Source organism: Eurytemora carolleeae, unplaced genomic scaffold (assembly GCF_000591075.1).
Source record: "Eurytemora carolleeae unplaced genomic scaffold, Eaff_2.0 scaffold739, whole genome shotgun sequence".
Taxonomy (NCBI): Eukaryota; Metazoa; Arthropoda; class Copepoda; order Calanoida; family Temoridae; genus Eurytemora; species Eurytemora carolleeae.
The window spans coordinates 93,098-109,005 of NW_019396827.1; the positions used below are offsets into that span (position 1 = coordinate 93,098).

The following is a 15,908-nucleotide window of genomic DNA, read 5'->3' on the forward strand; positions in this document are numbered from 1 at the left end:
ATCTCAAATATTTTAATCTTTCTGCGTAAAAATTATATAATCCCCCCCCCCTTAGAATTGTGCGTATTGCACTTAATTTGATTTTTTTTACACTTAAAGGGACTGTAAAGGAAAAATGAAATGGGGTATAGGCTGAAAGCTAATCACTTTAGCTCTCGATCACGACCCATTAAAGTTATATTTGATGTTCCTATCTCGAGAAATTGATATACAACTGTGTCAAATTTATACGAAAATTAATATATATATACAATTTTGTATAAAAGTAGAGGGTTTAAATAGATCAAATTCAGCAAGTATGCAACCAATCTGAAAACTATGATATCCCAGAGAAAGCTAATTGTAACTTAGGTTTACTCCAATTCTAATTTTATATTTGTTATTTATATTTTTAATAGATTTAATTCATAATACTATTTATACTTCCTTATTACTTGACCAGCAATTCCACCAATGGCAGTGTAGTAAAGTGGTCACGTAATACAGGCGGAGACACGTGATCAGTATACTGCTCTGCCATTGGTGATAGTTCTGGTCACGTGATTTAAGTTGAAGATTTTCTAAATTTTACATATATGAACTTTCTTATAATTTTAACACAGTTTAAAATCAATTTCTCGAGACAGGAACATCAAATAAAACTTTCATGGGTCGCGATCAAGAGCTAAAGTGATTATCTTTCAGCCTATACCCCCTTTCATTTTTCCTTTACAGTCCCTTTAAAGGGAAATTCCCCCTCTTCTATCTGTGGCGGAGGGGGGGGGGGAGTTTACAGGATAGGAACCTGTGACCAAAAGATATAAATATTTCATATTTGTGTCGGATATTTTACTCCAATACCTTGATATCTGTCAGAACTTGACTTAAGAAAGTCGAATCTTGTTTAAAGTTTATAGTTGAGTTTGGTTTTGGTAATGTTTTGGTTGAGTTTCTGAGGTATCAGGGGTGTGAGTCTTTTTAAGTGAAAACTCTAGAAAGATTCTGATGTTTTTAATGGCTTTTTTTCATGACTTCTGATGTTTTTTTTGTTATTTTTTTCTGAAAAATGGTATTAGGGTATTGATTTCAACACAAGATCTAGGCATTCTTATGATCAACTATGTTTTAAGTAAAAACTCCAGGACAAATAATAAAGATTCTGACGTTGTTTTTAAGGTTTAGTTTTTTTAAAAACATTTTTTTAATAACGTCTTATGTTTTTGTTTTGTTTAGGATGATTATGGAGAACTTCAAAATTTGGTTTCTGCACAGAAAACCAGAATTCAGTCCCAGCATGCAGAGATTATTCATGTAATATACATTTACTTAATTCAGTCTCAGCACAGAGATTATTCATGTACTATACATTTACTTAATTCAGTCCCAGCATGCAGAGATTATTCATGTAATATACATTTATTTAATTCAGCCCCAGCATGCAGAGATTATTCATGTAATATATATTTACTTAATTCAGTCCCAGTATGCAGAGATTATTCATGTAATATATATTTACATAATTCAGTCCCAGCATGCAGAGATTATTCATAAAATATATATATTTACATAATTCAGTCCCAGCATGCAGAGATTATTCATGTAATATATATTTACTTAATTCAGTCTCAGCATGCAGAGATTATTCATGTGATATACATTTACTTAATTCAGTCCCAGCATGCAGAGATTATTCATGTGATAAACATTTACTAAATTAATTCTATTTGTTCTTTTCGACCCTTTTCATAAATTTAAGTCAATTTGGTTTTCTTTCATTATTCATTTCTTTTGTCACTCTCTTCAAATTGAATTTAAACCCTTTTTTAAACTTTAAGAATTGTTTTCTTTTATTTTTTCTCTTTCCGCTCAGTTTGAATCCTATTCTAGTTCTGTTCGTACAGTTTTTTTTCTTAATATTTCCAATTAGTTAATTTCTTACCGCATTTAATTTTATGTTTTGATTTCTCTTAAGTACAATTAATTTTTTTTTAATTTTGTTTATTTAGCTTTTCCGGCAATTTACAATTTTATTTTATTACTTAACTCTTAGTATCACCTTGGCTCTGAGTATCCCCTTGGTTCTGAGTATCCCCTTGGCTCTGAGTATCCCCTTGGCTCTGAGTATCCCCTTGGCTCTGAGTTTGTCTTGAATTATTTATTCAGACTTCAATCCTAGACTCTATCTTAAACTTTTAGATGTGTAATTTTTCATCAACCACCCCCAGCTAGTGTTTTTATTTTAATCCTTATAGACCGTTTTTTGTAAACTTCAAAGATTTCATAATTGTCATAAGTTAATTATTCAATTTATTAAACTTTGAAATATTTTTATCAAAAAAAGAAAAAAATATTTAAAAATTACCTAAAAACAATGAACAAATTCCCATGTACAAATATTTAAGTGTACATAGATGAGTTTGAATATATATTATATAAACTAAGGCTTCTAGGGCGCTCCATAAAACATTTAATTGCAAAAAGTTGAGGTCAGAAAACACTTTTACTTATGTAAGTTTCATCAAAAGCCAAGAATAAATCTGATCAAAGTTTGAATCTACTTTAGAGGATTTTCTGTCTCCAATCCAATATCCATTTATTTATTTAACTATCCATCCATCTATCGAACACTTCATCTGTCCATCTTTCTACACGAAAATCTATAAATCAATCTTATCTTCTATAAATTTTATTTCAAAACTTTCTTGAGAATTTTCAGTTGAAAATTTAAAAAAAAATTTGATTCGATTTGAATCATTTTAATTTTTGTATAATTATCTAGTGTGAAAATGAACTGAGATATTTTGCTGGATCCGGAGGAGTTGATTATCTACCTTCACAGCTGGAGGCTGTCCTAGCCGAGGTTCGGAGGCTGGAGGAGGCGGCCTCCAGAAACGAGGAGGAACTCTCAAACTTCGGAGGCGAAAATCAGTTTACCATCAGGTATATTTTGTTTGGTACACGTGAACCTTAACCTTATATCCCACCAATAGAGGTGGACAGGTTAGACTATTTTCATTCCGTTCGTTCATTGCTTTTCAATCGTTCAATGTCGTTCGTTTTCTCACTGAATTATCGTTCAGTAAAATCATTCGTTCAGTAAAAAACGATATTTTTTTCAAAAATGGGTTCGAAAAAATTGTTCATTCAGTAACAAACTATCATCTTTTATTAAGTTTGTTCCAAAAAATCGTTGTTTAAGAAAAAAACAATAAAATTCGTTCGTTCAGTAGACATTCATTTATTCAAGCTCGTTTTTTCGTTTGTCTTTAAATTCGATTAACGATCTATTTCGGTCGTCCATCGTTCGTTTTTTCTGAACGACATCCTTTTTCACGAAAAGTCTCTTTCGCTCTCAAAAATTTCGTTCGTTTAAAAAACTATTTCAATCTCTACCCACCAACACCCCCTCTTTAATACATTTAGTATATCTGTTTTGTCTGGCTTCTTCTATCTTTCTGTTTCCATTTATCCATTTACTAAACTTTATCTATTTCTCTATCTGTCTTTGATAGCTTAAAATATAAAAAGTTTAAAATAAAGGAAAAGTATCCTTTGTGTCACAAGAGAAAGTTAAGATAAAGATTAATGAAATGAAACCCCAAATCATCATGAAGGAAAAAGATATTAAAATGTTAATGAAAATGTAGTGGCAATATTAGTTTTTTAAGTTTTTTTTTAATAGAATAAACTGACAGAATTTGATCGAGGATGTGAATTAAAATTGAATAAACTGAGTGAATAAATAAATTAAATTATCCTCGTCCCATCCAATTTCTGCGCTCAGTTGAAGATTAGTCTCGGGTCAGTTTTAGAATTTATAATCTTGGATCATACTTTACCTTGGTTCACGACTTGTAAACATAGGCAGGCAGTTATACAGGCACATAGGCAGTTATACAGGCACATAGGCACTAGGCAGGCAGTTATACAGGCACATAGGCAGGCAGTTATACAGGCACATAGGCAGGCAGTTATACAGGCACATAGGCAGATAGGCAGGAAGTTATACAGGTACATAGGCACATAGACAGGCAGCTATATTCGCATATAAGCAGACAGGCAGTTATACAGGCACATAGGCAAGCAGTTATACAAAATTTCCTTATTCGCGAAACCCGGTTTCTGATACTAGGGTAATTTGTCTTAAGTTTTGGGCTCAAATCCATGTGATAAATGTGTACACTACAGTGTACATGTTTTTGACCTTCAAAATAATTGTGTTTATTTATTATCAATCCCAATATCCCAATAAAGAAACCTAAAAAGTTTTCGCAAACTTCACTTTACACTTTACAGCCCCGCCCCGCCCTAGGTTCTATAATCCATAGAATTGATTTAATATCCCCCGGTAGCTATAATAATTCTAGCTCAGCCCTAAACTCAACTTTTCACACTTTTTAAATATTCTTAATGGAAGGGGGGGGGGGTTGCAAGGCAGAAATGCCATAAAAATAATTGGGTGTGAAAACTTTGATTTGTTTTTTTTTCTATCTGATGAAGGGGGGGGGGGCTGAATTTTCTTAAAAACTTTAGAATTAAAGACCTGTCATAAACATCTTATAACTTTTAAATTCGAACCTTTTCCCATTTAGAACCTTCTCAATCTCATAGCTAGAATTATCCTGTTCCTTCTCCTAGAATTATCCTGTTCCTTCAAATAGAACTATCTTGAACCTTCTCGTAGAATTATCCTGTTCCTTCTCCTAGAACTATCCTAAACTTTCTCCTAGACCTATCCTAAACTGTCTCCTAGAACTATCCTAAACCATCTCCTAGAACTATCCTAAACCTTCTCATAGAACTATCCTAAACCTTCTCCTAGAACTATCCTAAACATTTCCTAGAACTATTCTTAACCTTCTCCTAGAACTATCCTAAACCTTCTCCTAGACCTATCCTAAACTTTCTCCTAGAACTATCCTCTCCTAGAACTATCTTTAACCTTCTCCTAGAACTATCCTAAACCTTCTCCTAAAACTATCTTAAACCTTCTCCTAGAACTATTCTTAACCGTCTCCTAGAACTATTCTAAACCGTCTCCTAGAACTATCCTATCCCTCTCTAGTCCTCTCCTAAACCTTGTCTGTCTAAACCTTGATGAATCTCCATGGTATAATAAAAGTTGCAGTATTGTTTTACTGCTTGGATTGGCTTGAGGGAAATTATAATAATCTTGCATTATTCATCATTTTTTCATATTTTCATTCTCCTCAGGGGGTCCAACTATAGTATACACTGTACAGGCAGATCAGATGCAGAGGCATATTTAGGGGGGGGGGGCTATGGGGGCTCACCCCGTCCCTGTATTAGTAAAATCTATGGTTTCCTAGGGGTTTTGGGCCCCATTGGGTGATGAGCGCCCCCCCCTCTAGAAAAAAAGAAAAAAATAGATTAAGCTCCTTCTCAACAAGTTCCTGAATAAGCTTGTATTATACTTAAGAGTTATTTAAAAGTAAGATGCATTGATTGTACCTGTATTTAAATGTCGCTTTTAATTATTCTAGCAAAGAAACAATATAAACATAAAAAAACATAAAAATATTAATTCTATTTCGTAAATAATTTTGAAACTTCCGATGGCAATCTGGGGATTCCATTTCGTGGTCTTTTAATAGTTTTCTTCTTATTCTTATTCTTATCTATCTTTCTATATTTTATCTATCTACTATATATCTATATCTATTTATCTATATCTATCCATCTATGTATCTATCCAAATCTATCTGTCTATCTATCTATCCTTATTTGAATCTTTCCTATTCTAGGAATGAGTTGGATCAGTTGAAACACAGGCTTGAGATGACCGACTTAGAGTTACAGAAAACCAACGCAACCCTTCGCAGACTCGGAGACGAGATGCGTTCTTACTCCCAGGTATATATTTACTTTTATCTATTACTTAAATACGCATTTACTTAGCCATCGCCAAATCGCTTACTATATGTTTATCCATAATATTACATGCTAGACATCATATTTTTTTTTTAACATTTACTTTTGTCTACACTAAATCGGTTCTACAGCTTTCTCATTACTTCATAGCATTCATTCATTAAGTATACTATAAAACACACTAAACTCAATAGAAGAGTTCATTTCTCTAGACACACCAAACTCATTGAGTTCATTTTGGGCTAGATCTTTTCAGTTTGATTTCTGATTTTCTATTTTATTTTTTCCCTTTTCTACTTTTTTGTTTTTATATGCTAAAGGTTTGGTATATAAATATCCTGAAACTGTAGACTCCAAGCCTAATCCTTGAAATCCTATATACAGATATATTAGAGACTGGGGCTTCAGAAGCCAACCAGAGCCAGGAACTTACTACTTCTCAAACAATCGAAACCGAGTTTATTATTACAAGGCTTCTTGATGTTGCACACATGAAAATGATAATTATGTCAAAAAGTACATATTTTACATCTTTATACAAAAAATTTATATAAAAAGTTTTTAAAGACTGCTAATAAACCCTTTTGATCCTGAGTTTTAAAAAAGTTAAAAAGTTTCAGCATATGGGAAATAAGAAAATATATATAAGGGAAATAAGAAAATATATATATGGGAAATAAGAAAATATATATAAGGGAAATAAGAAAGTATATATAAGGTAAATAAGAAAATATATATTAGGGAAATAAGAAAATATATATATAAGTGAAATAAGAAAATATATATAAGAGAAATAAGAAAATATATACATAAGGGAAATAAGAAAATATATATATACTAGAAATTCAAGGCGCTTCGCGCCCTTCTTTCTAGCCTTAGAGGGCGCTGCGCGCCCATCTTCTAAATTAGTTGTGAACATGTTCTCTTTGTGTACATCGTAAAACTAAACAAAAATAATTCGCGGATTTTTACAAAAAATTTCGCGGATTTTCAAAATTTTAAAAAATTTAAAAATAAGAAAATATATATATAAGAGAAATAAGAATATATATAAGGGAAATAAAAAAATATATATATAAGGGAAATAAGAAAATATATATAAGGAAAATAAGAAAATATATATATGGGAAATAAGAAAATATATATATGGGAAATAAGAAAATATTTATAAGGGAAATAAGAAAACATATATAAGGGAAATAAGAAAATATGTATATGGGATAGAATATAAAAAGGAAAATTGTTTGAATTTATTTTGACCAATTTTGATTAAACTTTGTATATAATATTAAATTGCATAAATACAATATTTAATTAAGTAATTGTGTTGGATTAATTATTGATTTGGGTGAATTGCGGAATGCATGCAGGCCAGTTGGCGAACTAGAGGAATAAATTAGATTTGGAGAAAGAAAATCTTCTAATTAAACCAGAATCAATTATAATTTAAAGAAATGAAAACTAACTAATTATTATTTAATTATAGAATTAAGTAAATTCATTAATTTGATTTGTTGCAACATTTGTGTGCATAAGACAATGTTGTTTACACTGGTTTGTTTGATCAACACGATTAATTTCTGTCTCGAATATATTGCTTTTAATAAAATGCCAACAGGGAGGAGGGGGAAGGGGTGCCGGGGGGGGGGTCTGGAGTTGGTGAAAGATGCCAAATATATTAAGAAAGAATGGGGAAGGGGTTGACAGAACTTTGGATAAAAATCTAAAAAGGATATTTATTCAATTAAAATAGAGGAAAAACAAACTAAAAAATTATTTAAAATAAGATAATAAATGTTTCATAAAAATGTGGGGGGGGGGGGGGGGTGCGGTTCATAAATGTTGACTGCACACATCTGATTAAACCTTAACTGAAAAACTTTTATTTTTTTATTATTGACTCAATTTTGTTCAATATTTATAATAATATTAAAAAAGTTTATGTTTGGTTCCGATTCCAGTTCAGGTTACAAGAGTAAAGGAATCGAGTCTTTGCCACAAGCTTAAATTTTCTAAACCCTATATCTTTGCAGCCTGATAGTGTATACCTTAGATATTTCAAACTTATTAATATTAAATACTTATTAATATTATATATGCTGTATGCGTACTTATCGCAACAAATGATTTTTTCACAATGGAACTGAGTTTTTGCCACAAACTTAAATATTTTAATCTCTATATCTTTGCAACCTGATTAAGTAAACCTTTCAGATATAGAGATTAGAAAATCAGTTTGTGAGAAGAACTCAGTTTCTTTTCAAAACTGTATCTGAAGCCTCACGCACCTTTGACCCTTTCGTAAAAGTAAATTCAACCCTAAAGTCTGACCGCATCAACCCTATTGCACCGGCTAGTCCTATTGAGTGTCTGCTTCATTTACCCAATGTCCGGGCGATACAGTACAAACTGGGACCAGAAAGGTTGACCCAGATCGGAAATTCAAATGTACTATAACGGCTGCCCGTGGCCTACCTGCAATTTGTATTTTTACGTATAGAACTTAATTGTAAAATTCCTGTAGAATAGTTGTTTGTCTTAAAACAAGAAAAACAAACATCAAGAGTAAAAAATCAATAGTCATGTAGGCATTGCTGTTTGAAATGAATATTAAAAATGTTACTCTACAAGAAAAACTAGATATTTCTGTATTTCTAATTTGTATTTGAGTATTTTAAACATTTGCAAATGTCTTTTTTTCGCATAGTCGTCTTATATACCAAATACATGAAAGACGATTCCCGATTTCAATTTTTGATTTTTACCAAGCTTTCAAACAGCATGGATACACATAAACACAGAAACAAAAATAAGCTATCAATTAACATCTTCTCTTTGTTTACTTGTAAACTTGTAATTGAAAAAAAGCTTGTTAGTAAGTCGTCTTCATTGTATTGATATAAACGCCAACTACGGTATGGCAAATATTTTATAGGTTTTTGTTTCGTAAAGCCATTGAACATTATAATATCCTTGAAACCCTTTCTAGAATAAGACCAAATATCTTAATGTTTTTTCTAGGAAAACATTCCCCAATATCCGTGTCCGAGGAACCAATAAAAAGATAATCGATAAAATTTCTGAAACATGTTAAAATTCTTTATTTCCTTTTAAATTGGCCTCGGTCCACCATAAAATCTTAAGTACGGGGGGTCTAAAAAAACTTGTATCTTTTGTAAACATAATTTGTCTCAGCCTAATTGTTTTTAACTTCTAAAGGAACTTTGTGACATATTAAAAAAAGTTTTATCTGCTTATTTTTATATAATTTTGTCTCTATATATACAGTATATTATAACAAACTATATTTACTTTTGCTATCCAACCATCTGTCTATCTATCAAGCCATCTATCTATTCATCTAACTATTAATTTAGTATATTCATGTTTATATTTATCTATCTATCTATCTAGGAGAAGATGAAGGAGAGGGAATGTGAACTAAGACTAGAGATTGCTAAGATCGAACAGGAACATAATCATCTATTTATCTTGTTCGTTTAAATATTTTCATTTAAACTTTAATTGGATAATTATGTCAAGCTGTAATATCATCTCAATCTTATCATATCATTACACCTCATTAGTTGGAACATACCTTCATATCTTTATTAATAATTTCACTTAAAGGAATTGAGTCTTTGCTACAAACTCAAATATCCTAATTCTTATATCTCTGCAACCTGATGGTGTACACCTTTGATATTTCAAACTTAAGCTATTTAATCTAACAGAATTTATAGTTTGAAATATCTAAGGTCTACAACATTAGGTTGCAAAGATATCGGGATTTGAAAATCAGAGTTTGTGACAAAAACTCAATTCCTTTACTTTCATTTTTAGATATCAATTTTAACATAATATTCCCCCCGCCCCCCCCCCCCCCCCTTCTGTAGAGGTAAAAAAGCACTAATCCTTCTTAAAAGTACAAATCCACCCCTGCCCCTCCCCTCTTAAAGGGTACAAATACCACCCCCTCTTTCCCGTAAATCTTAGAGTTTGTTCCGCTGCACAGTGCACAGTTATATTCAATCTTTTTCCTTTGGCTTATCTCGACATTTCTGTCATTTTCAATGCTTTTACATTCAAATATATTGTATTTTATTTCTTCATATATTCATATCAAATTTTAGTGGGCTTCTCAGCGATTCAAATTCAAATTCAAAAATTTTCTTTAAAAAAATGTTCTTCATATTTTCTTTAATATTTCTGCATAATGTAGTAGCGGCAAACTTGATGACCATTCAATTCGAATCCAAAATTTCAGCAATAAAAGTTTTAAAAATATAATGATTGTTGATGGTTTCCAGGAGATCAAACATCTACAGCGAAGCTCCGAGGATAGTACGGCCATCTCAGATAAACTAAACCGTGAGGTAGGATCATAATCTCAGATAAACTAAGCCGTGAGGTAGGATCATAATCTCAGATAAACTAAACCGTGAGGTATAATCATAATCTCAGATAAACTAAACCGTGAGGTAGGATCATAAATTCAGATAAACTAAACCGAGAGGTAGGATCATAATCTCAGATAAACTAAACGGAGAGGTAGGATCATAATCTCAGATAAACTAAACCGTGAGGTAGGATCATAACCTCAGATAAACTAAACCGTGAGGTAGGATCATAATCTCAGATAAACTAAACCGAGAGGTAAGATCATAATCTCAGATAAACTAAACCGAGAGGTAGGATCATAATCTCAGATTAACTAAACCGAGAGGTAGGGTCATAATCTTGTTCACACCATTTTCTAATCAGTTTTTTTCTCACAACTCTTTCAAAAGTTTACGTCCTCAAAAATATACTACAAATCGTAATTAATAAAACTAAAAATTTAATATTTATTTTTGAAGTTTCAGAATTAACATGGATTTGGATAATAATTCCTGTTAATTCCCTTTGTTAAATATTTCCTGGATTTTCTATAAATTTCAATTCGAGTAAAATTGTGGTTGAATTTGTTCACGTTTTTTTTTAACAAAAAATTGTTTTGTTAAATCTTTATTGGAAACTTTACATTTTATAATTTTATATGAGAATTGTCTATTAAACCAACAGGAAAATTATGTTTAAAATCTTAAACACGTTGATTTAAAATAAACATAATGAATGAAAATTCGCTTAAAAGGTTATTAGGTGATAAGAGAAGAGAGTTCCTTTAAAATATTTTCCAATTTTTTAATTTCCATTTTTCAGCAAAAGGATGTCGAACAAGAACTCTTGAATCGGAAAGCTGAGGTTGAACACCTGATGAAGGTAATTAATAAAATTCATATGGTTTCCTCTATCTGGGATCCCCCTCCCATATCTGGTTTCTTGGTGTTTAGTCTCTGGTTTCCATCCCGTGGTTCATGTTTTAAAATATATATTTTCAGTTTAATATATTGCGACATTAAACTAATGCGTTCTATTTATCTATTTTCTTTCTAAGATAAATTTATCTTTTCTTTTAGAAAAGTAAAAAAATAATGTTTTACGCAAAAATTTCCTATGAACAAAATAATATCGGAAAAAAATTGTAGACCATATTTTTTAAGGTATTTTTCAAGTAAATTTTTTCCTTTTTATGCTGTTAGCTATCTTTTTGTTTTCTCTTCAGTTATATACTCCCTTTGGTGTTTTTTCTATGTTTATGTTTTTGTTTATGTCTATGTTTATATTTGTGTTTAGGAAATGAAAAGTCTGAATCTGGAATCTTTAACAATATCTCCTCCTGAGGAATCTAAACCGTTCTTAGAAGGTAGATTTCAAACGATAATCAGTAGACAATAGACAACAGACTTCAGACAACACAGACAATAGACTTCAGACAACACAGACAATAGACTTCAGACAACACAGACAATAGACTTCAGACAACACAGACAATAGACTTCAGACAACAAAGATAATATACTTCAGACTACACAGACTTTAGACAACACAGACATTAGATAGTAGACTTCAGACAACACAGACAATAGACTTCAGACAACACAGACAATAGACTTCAGACAACATAGACAATAGTCTCCAGACAACATAGACAATAGACTCCAGACAAACAGACAATAGACTTCAGACAACACAGACATTAGATAATAGACTTCAGACAATAAGACAATAGACTTCAGACAACACAAACAATAGACTTCAGACAACACAGACAATAGACACACTAGACATTAGACTGATCTCTGGACATTAGACAATAATCTCTAGACACTACATTCATAATATCACAAAGATCACTAGATACTAATCTGATCTCAAACACTAGACAATTATCTTTAGACATACATAAGATCACAGAGGGAATAGACACTAGACACTAAACAGTAGATTTCAGTCAAAAGACATCAAAGAACACAGGGAATAGACACTAGGCATTGGTCGATAATTTCTTAGTAACTTGACATCAGCCAACAAAGACACTGGACAATAGATATCAAAGAATAGACTTCAGACAACACAGAAAATAGACACCAGATAACAGCTACCACATACTAGACATCAGACAATGGAGACAATAGACAGTGTCCACTAGACAACAGAAAAAAGACACTTTAAAACTGGTGCAAGACAACAAGCTTACCAGACAAACTACATAAATTAGCAACACACTTACTAGACATTAGTTACAGACAATAAACATAATAGACATCACACAATAGACATCACGCGACAAGACAACTAGACATCAGACAACAGAAATTCAGACTACTATACTAGATACTACAAATTAGACTAAAACGTGAACTAGCGTCTATTTGGACTTGAAAAACAATAGCATTTGCTTCAGATTAATGTCAATTAATTTCAAATGAATTCTTAAAATACCATTTTATTTAGCATCATCCAGATACTGCTTAGGTACTTAACTAGCTAGCTCTACATGTACATAATTACATAATTGCGGTGTTTACAGAATTGCAGTACAATTGTGTGATTAACAAACTTACATTAGAATTGTGTTGTGTTTCAATTATTGCAGTACAAATCTGTTGTTTACATAACCTCAAGTACAAATCTACTGGGTAACTGTACAATTTAATTGTGTTTAATAATTGTATTATCTGGCATGTTGTATTTCATATTGAATTTTATAGCCTTATTTTTATTTTTTAGATTTTCTATTTTGATGATAACAAGAGCACAGAAATATATCAGAATTCTTCCAAATATTTTATATTTCACATCACACCAAATATTTAAGATCAAAGGAAGCGAAATGTGACAAATTATATTTGTATTTAGATATTTGTTTAGTAATTTAAATTAGATTTGAATTTTTATTTGTCTTATTTTTCAGATAACAAAAACATATTTAATGCAAATTGTGTACGGTGTAATAATTGTAGTGTGCGTAGTGCATGTTTTTTAAAACCTATAGTATACAAATGATATAGATTAGATTGGAAGCAAATAATCTGAAAATTATTTCTTGAATTAAAGAGCTCAACGATTTACAATAGCATCCTTCCTTGCAACCCAATATTCAAGTATCTATGTTATTAAGCTCTTTTACGCTTTATTTGATGGTGTTTGAATGACTGCGTTTATTCTTATACAGTTAGTTTGTAATGGTTTCAGTGATAACCAGAAAAAAATGTTATGTGAAGACTACATTAAAGCAGTTATAACTTGATTATAAACTTCGTCTTCCTCTTTCAGAGTTTTCTGGTAATATCACTGTAAATATCATGAAAATCCACGAAATCGAAGTTTTGTTAAAAATGTAACTTACATGACATTATCAAAGTGTACGGTTACGAATCGTTGTTCAAACTGTTCAAACTTTCGGACAATTATTTTTAAAATGTGTATTTTCAGGTCCTATGAAAGCTGGTAGTACAAGGAAGATGCTAGGGAGCCCCCGTCAACTGGAGAATGCTGTCCCGACCTCCAAAAACCCCCATGGAGTCTGGGTTTAGTACCCGCTTTTAGAACCAGAAATTGATTGATTGATTGATTGATCGAGATAAACCAAGGAACTACCAAAGATGGGATAAAAAGTTCTCTAATCATCCATCCTTCAGAAATATAAAGTTCCCCCAAATATCTCTGTTTTCTAGTTCTACCCTTTTAATGTCCCTAACCCTTGTATACTATAAGGCGGCCAAATGCATTAAAAATTCGCAAAGTGAAAATTGTGCAAATCGTGGAGCTAAGAGGAGGCTATAAAGCTTTTGCATATTCCGAACCATCTAGTTTTTAACCACCAAAAACACGAGAAAGTGAGCGGAGAAAGTGACGAAATATTTTTATGTAAAAAATGGCAGGTTTGAAATACCTGAAACGAATCTAAAAGATGCATCATTCGCCCTTCACAGAACCGTGCTGACACCAACTCCTTTTCATTGATTCCAGGAGATATATACATACAGATGATTATATACAGTTAGACCAATAAACAGCTAACTGTTTGTCGTCTTTGCGCTTTCTTTTAAGAATTTTGTAATTTGAAACATGTTTAAAGGGAGTGTTCGCGAAAAATAAAAGGGGGTATAGACTTACGGCGAAAAATAAGCGCTTTTTATCGTTACTAAATACTTCTATCTGCTGTGTCTATAAGGAGAAAATGGTTTAAAATGATTCATACCGAAGAACGTAGCGTCCATTGAAATTCAGAAACATTCAACTCGGATCGTCAAAAAATCAATTTAATTTAAAACAAATCATTCAGATCATACAACCAATAATTATCTATAATTTTTAGACGCATTCGTATATAGATCTTATTTCATAATGTTTATTTTTTATTTTTTATGACCTGATAGTTACTTTTGAAAACATTTATTCTGTTTCGAGGATTTTTGATAATGAAGACGACATAAGAATGATCAAATGTCCAGGCCCAGTGAAATATTGTTTTAAAAAACAAAATCAAATTATTAAGAAATATCAACTATATACGAATGAGCCGAAAAATAAATCGATGACTATTGTTTGTAATTTCTGAATTATTTGTTTGTAATTAAATTGATTATTTTAAGATCCAAGTTGAATGTTGCATCTTTTGGTAGAAGTCGTTTTTAACAATTTTCTCTTTATAGACGCAACAGATATAAGTAAGATAGGTAGCGAATAGCGATCAATAGTGCTTATTTTTCGCCGTAAGCCTTACCCCCTTCCATTTTTCGCGAACACTTCCTTTAATGAAAATCTCCAAACAAGTTACTTTTTTGCAGAGCTTGAACTCGTAATTAAATGAAAAAACGAAGACGACAATTATGTTGCTGTAGATTGGTTTATACCTGTACTTGTTAATGTTATCAAAACATAAATTTATATCAGAAATATAATTTGTTAACAATTCCTTTTTTGACGAAAAGACAGAGAAAAATCTCAAGAATAAGTAGTTAAAAAGAAGAGTTTTTTTTAAAATACCAGATCTAAAAACGAAGGAATAAAAGAATGAACGGAAAACGGTTAGAAAGAGAAATGATTAAAATAGAACGGATAGAATGAAATATGATAGAAATGATATAGTTTAGAAAGAGAAATGATTAAAATAGAACGGATAGAATGAAATATGATAGAAACAATATAGTTTAGAAAGAGACATGATTAAAATAGAACGGTTAGAATGAAATATGATAGAAATGATAAAGTTTAGAAAGAGAAATGATTAAAATAGAACGGATAGAATGAAATATGTTAGAAATGAGAACGGCTAGAAAAAGAAATAATTGAAATGGAACGGTTAGAATGAAATATGATTGAAATTATATCGTTAAAAATGAGAAATGATAGCACAAGTAGAATGAAATATGATATAAATGAGAACGGTTGGAAAGAGAAATGATTAAAATAGAACGGTTAGAATGAAATATGATAAAAATTATATCGTTAAGAAAGAGATACGATGAAAATAGAATGGGTAGAATGAAATATGGTAGATATGTGAAGGGTTAGAAAGAGAAATGTTTAAAGTAGAACGGGTAGAACGAATTAGGATAAAAAAGAGAACGGTAAGAAAAAGAGCATTATGAAAATAGAACGGTTAGAATGAATACGATAAAAATGAGAACGATTAAAAAGAAAAAATT

The 15,908-nt window shown here is 31.2% G+C and overlaps 1 protein-coding gene across 1 annotated transcript in view; it reads left to right on the forward strand.

Moving 5' to 3' along the window:
* LOC111709119 (ras association domain-containing protein 8) overlaps positions 1–13,952 on the forward strand; it is a 47,033-nt gene extending 33,081 nt beyond the window's left edge. Inside the window, exons 7-14 of the mRNA XM_023482726.1 lie at positions 1,213–1,290; positions 2,759–2,919; positions 5,745–5,853; positions 9,286–9,342; positions 10,182–10,247; positions 11,074–11,133; positions 11,548–11,617; positions 13,690–13,952. Coding sequence (XP_023338494.1) covers positions 1,213–1,290; positions 2,759–2,919; positions 5,745–5,853; positions 9,286–9,342; positions 10,182–10,247; positions 11,074–11,133; positions 11,548–11,617; positions 13,690–13,790 — 702 coding nt within the window. The 3' untranslated portion in view covers positions 13,791–13,952. The remainder of the gene's footprint in view (positions 1–1,212; positions 1,291–2,758; positions 2,920–5,744; positions 5,854–9,285; positions 9,343–10,181; positions 10,248–11,073; positions 11,134–11,547; positions 11,618–13,689) is intronic.
* The last annotated feature ends 1,956 nt before the right edge of the window (positions 13,953–15,908 follow it).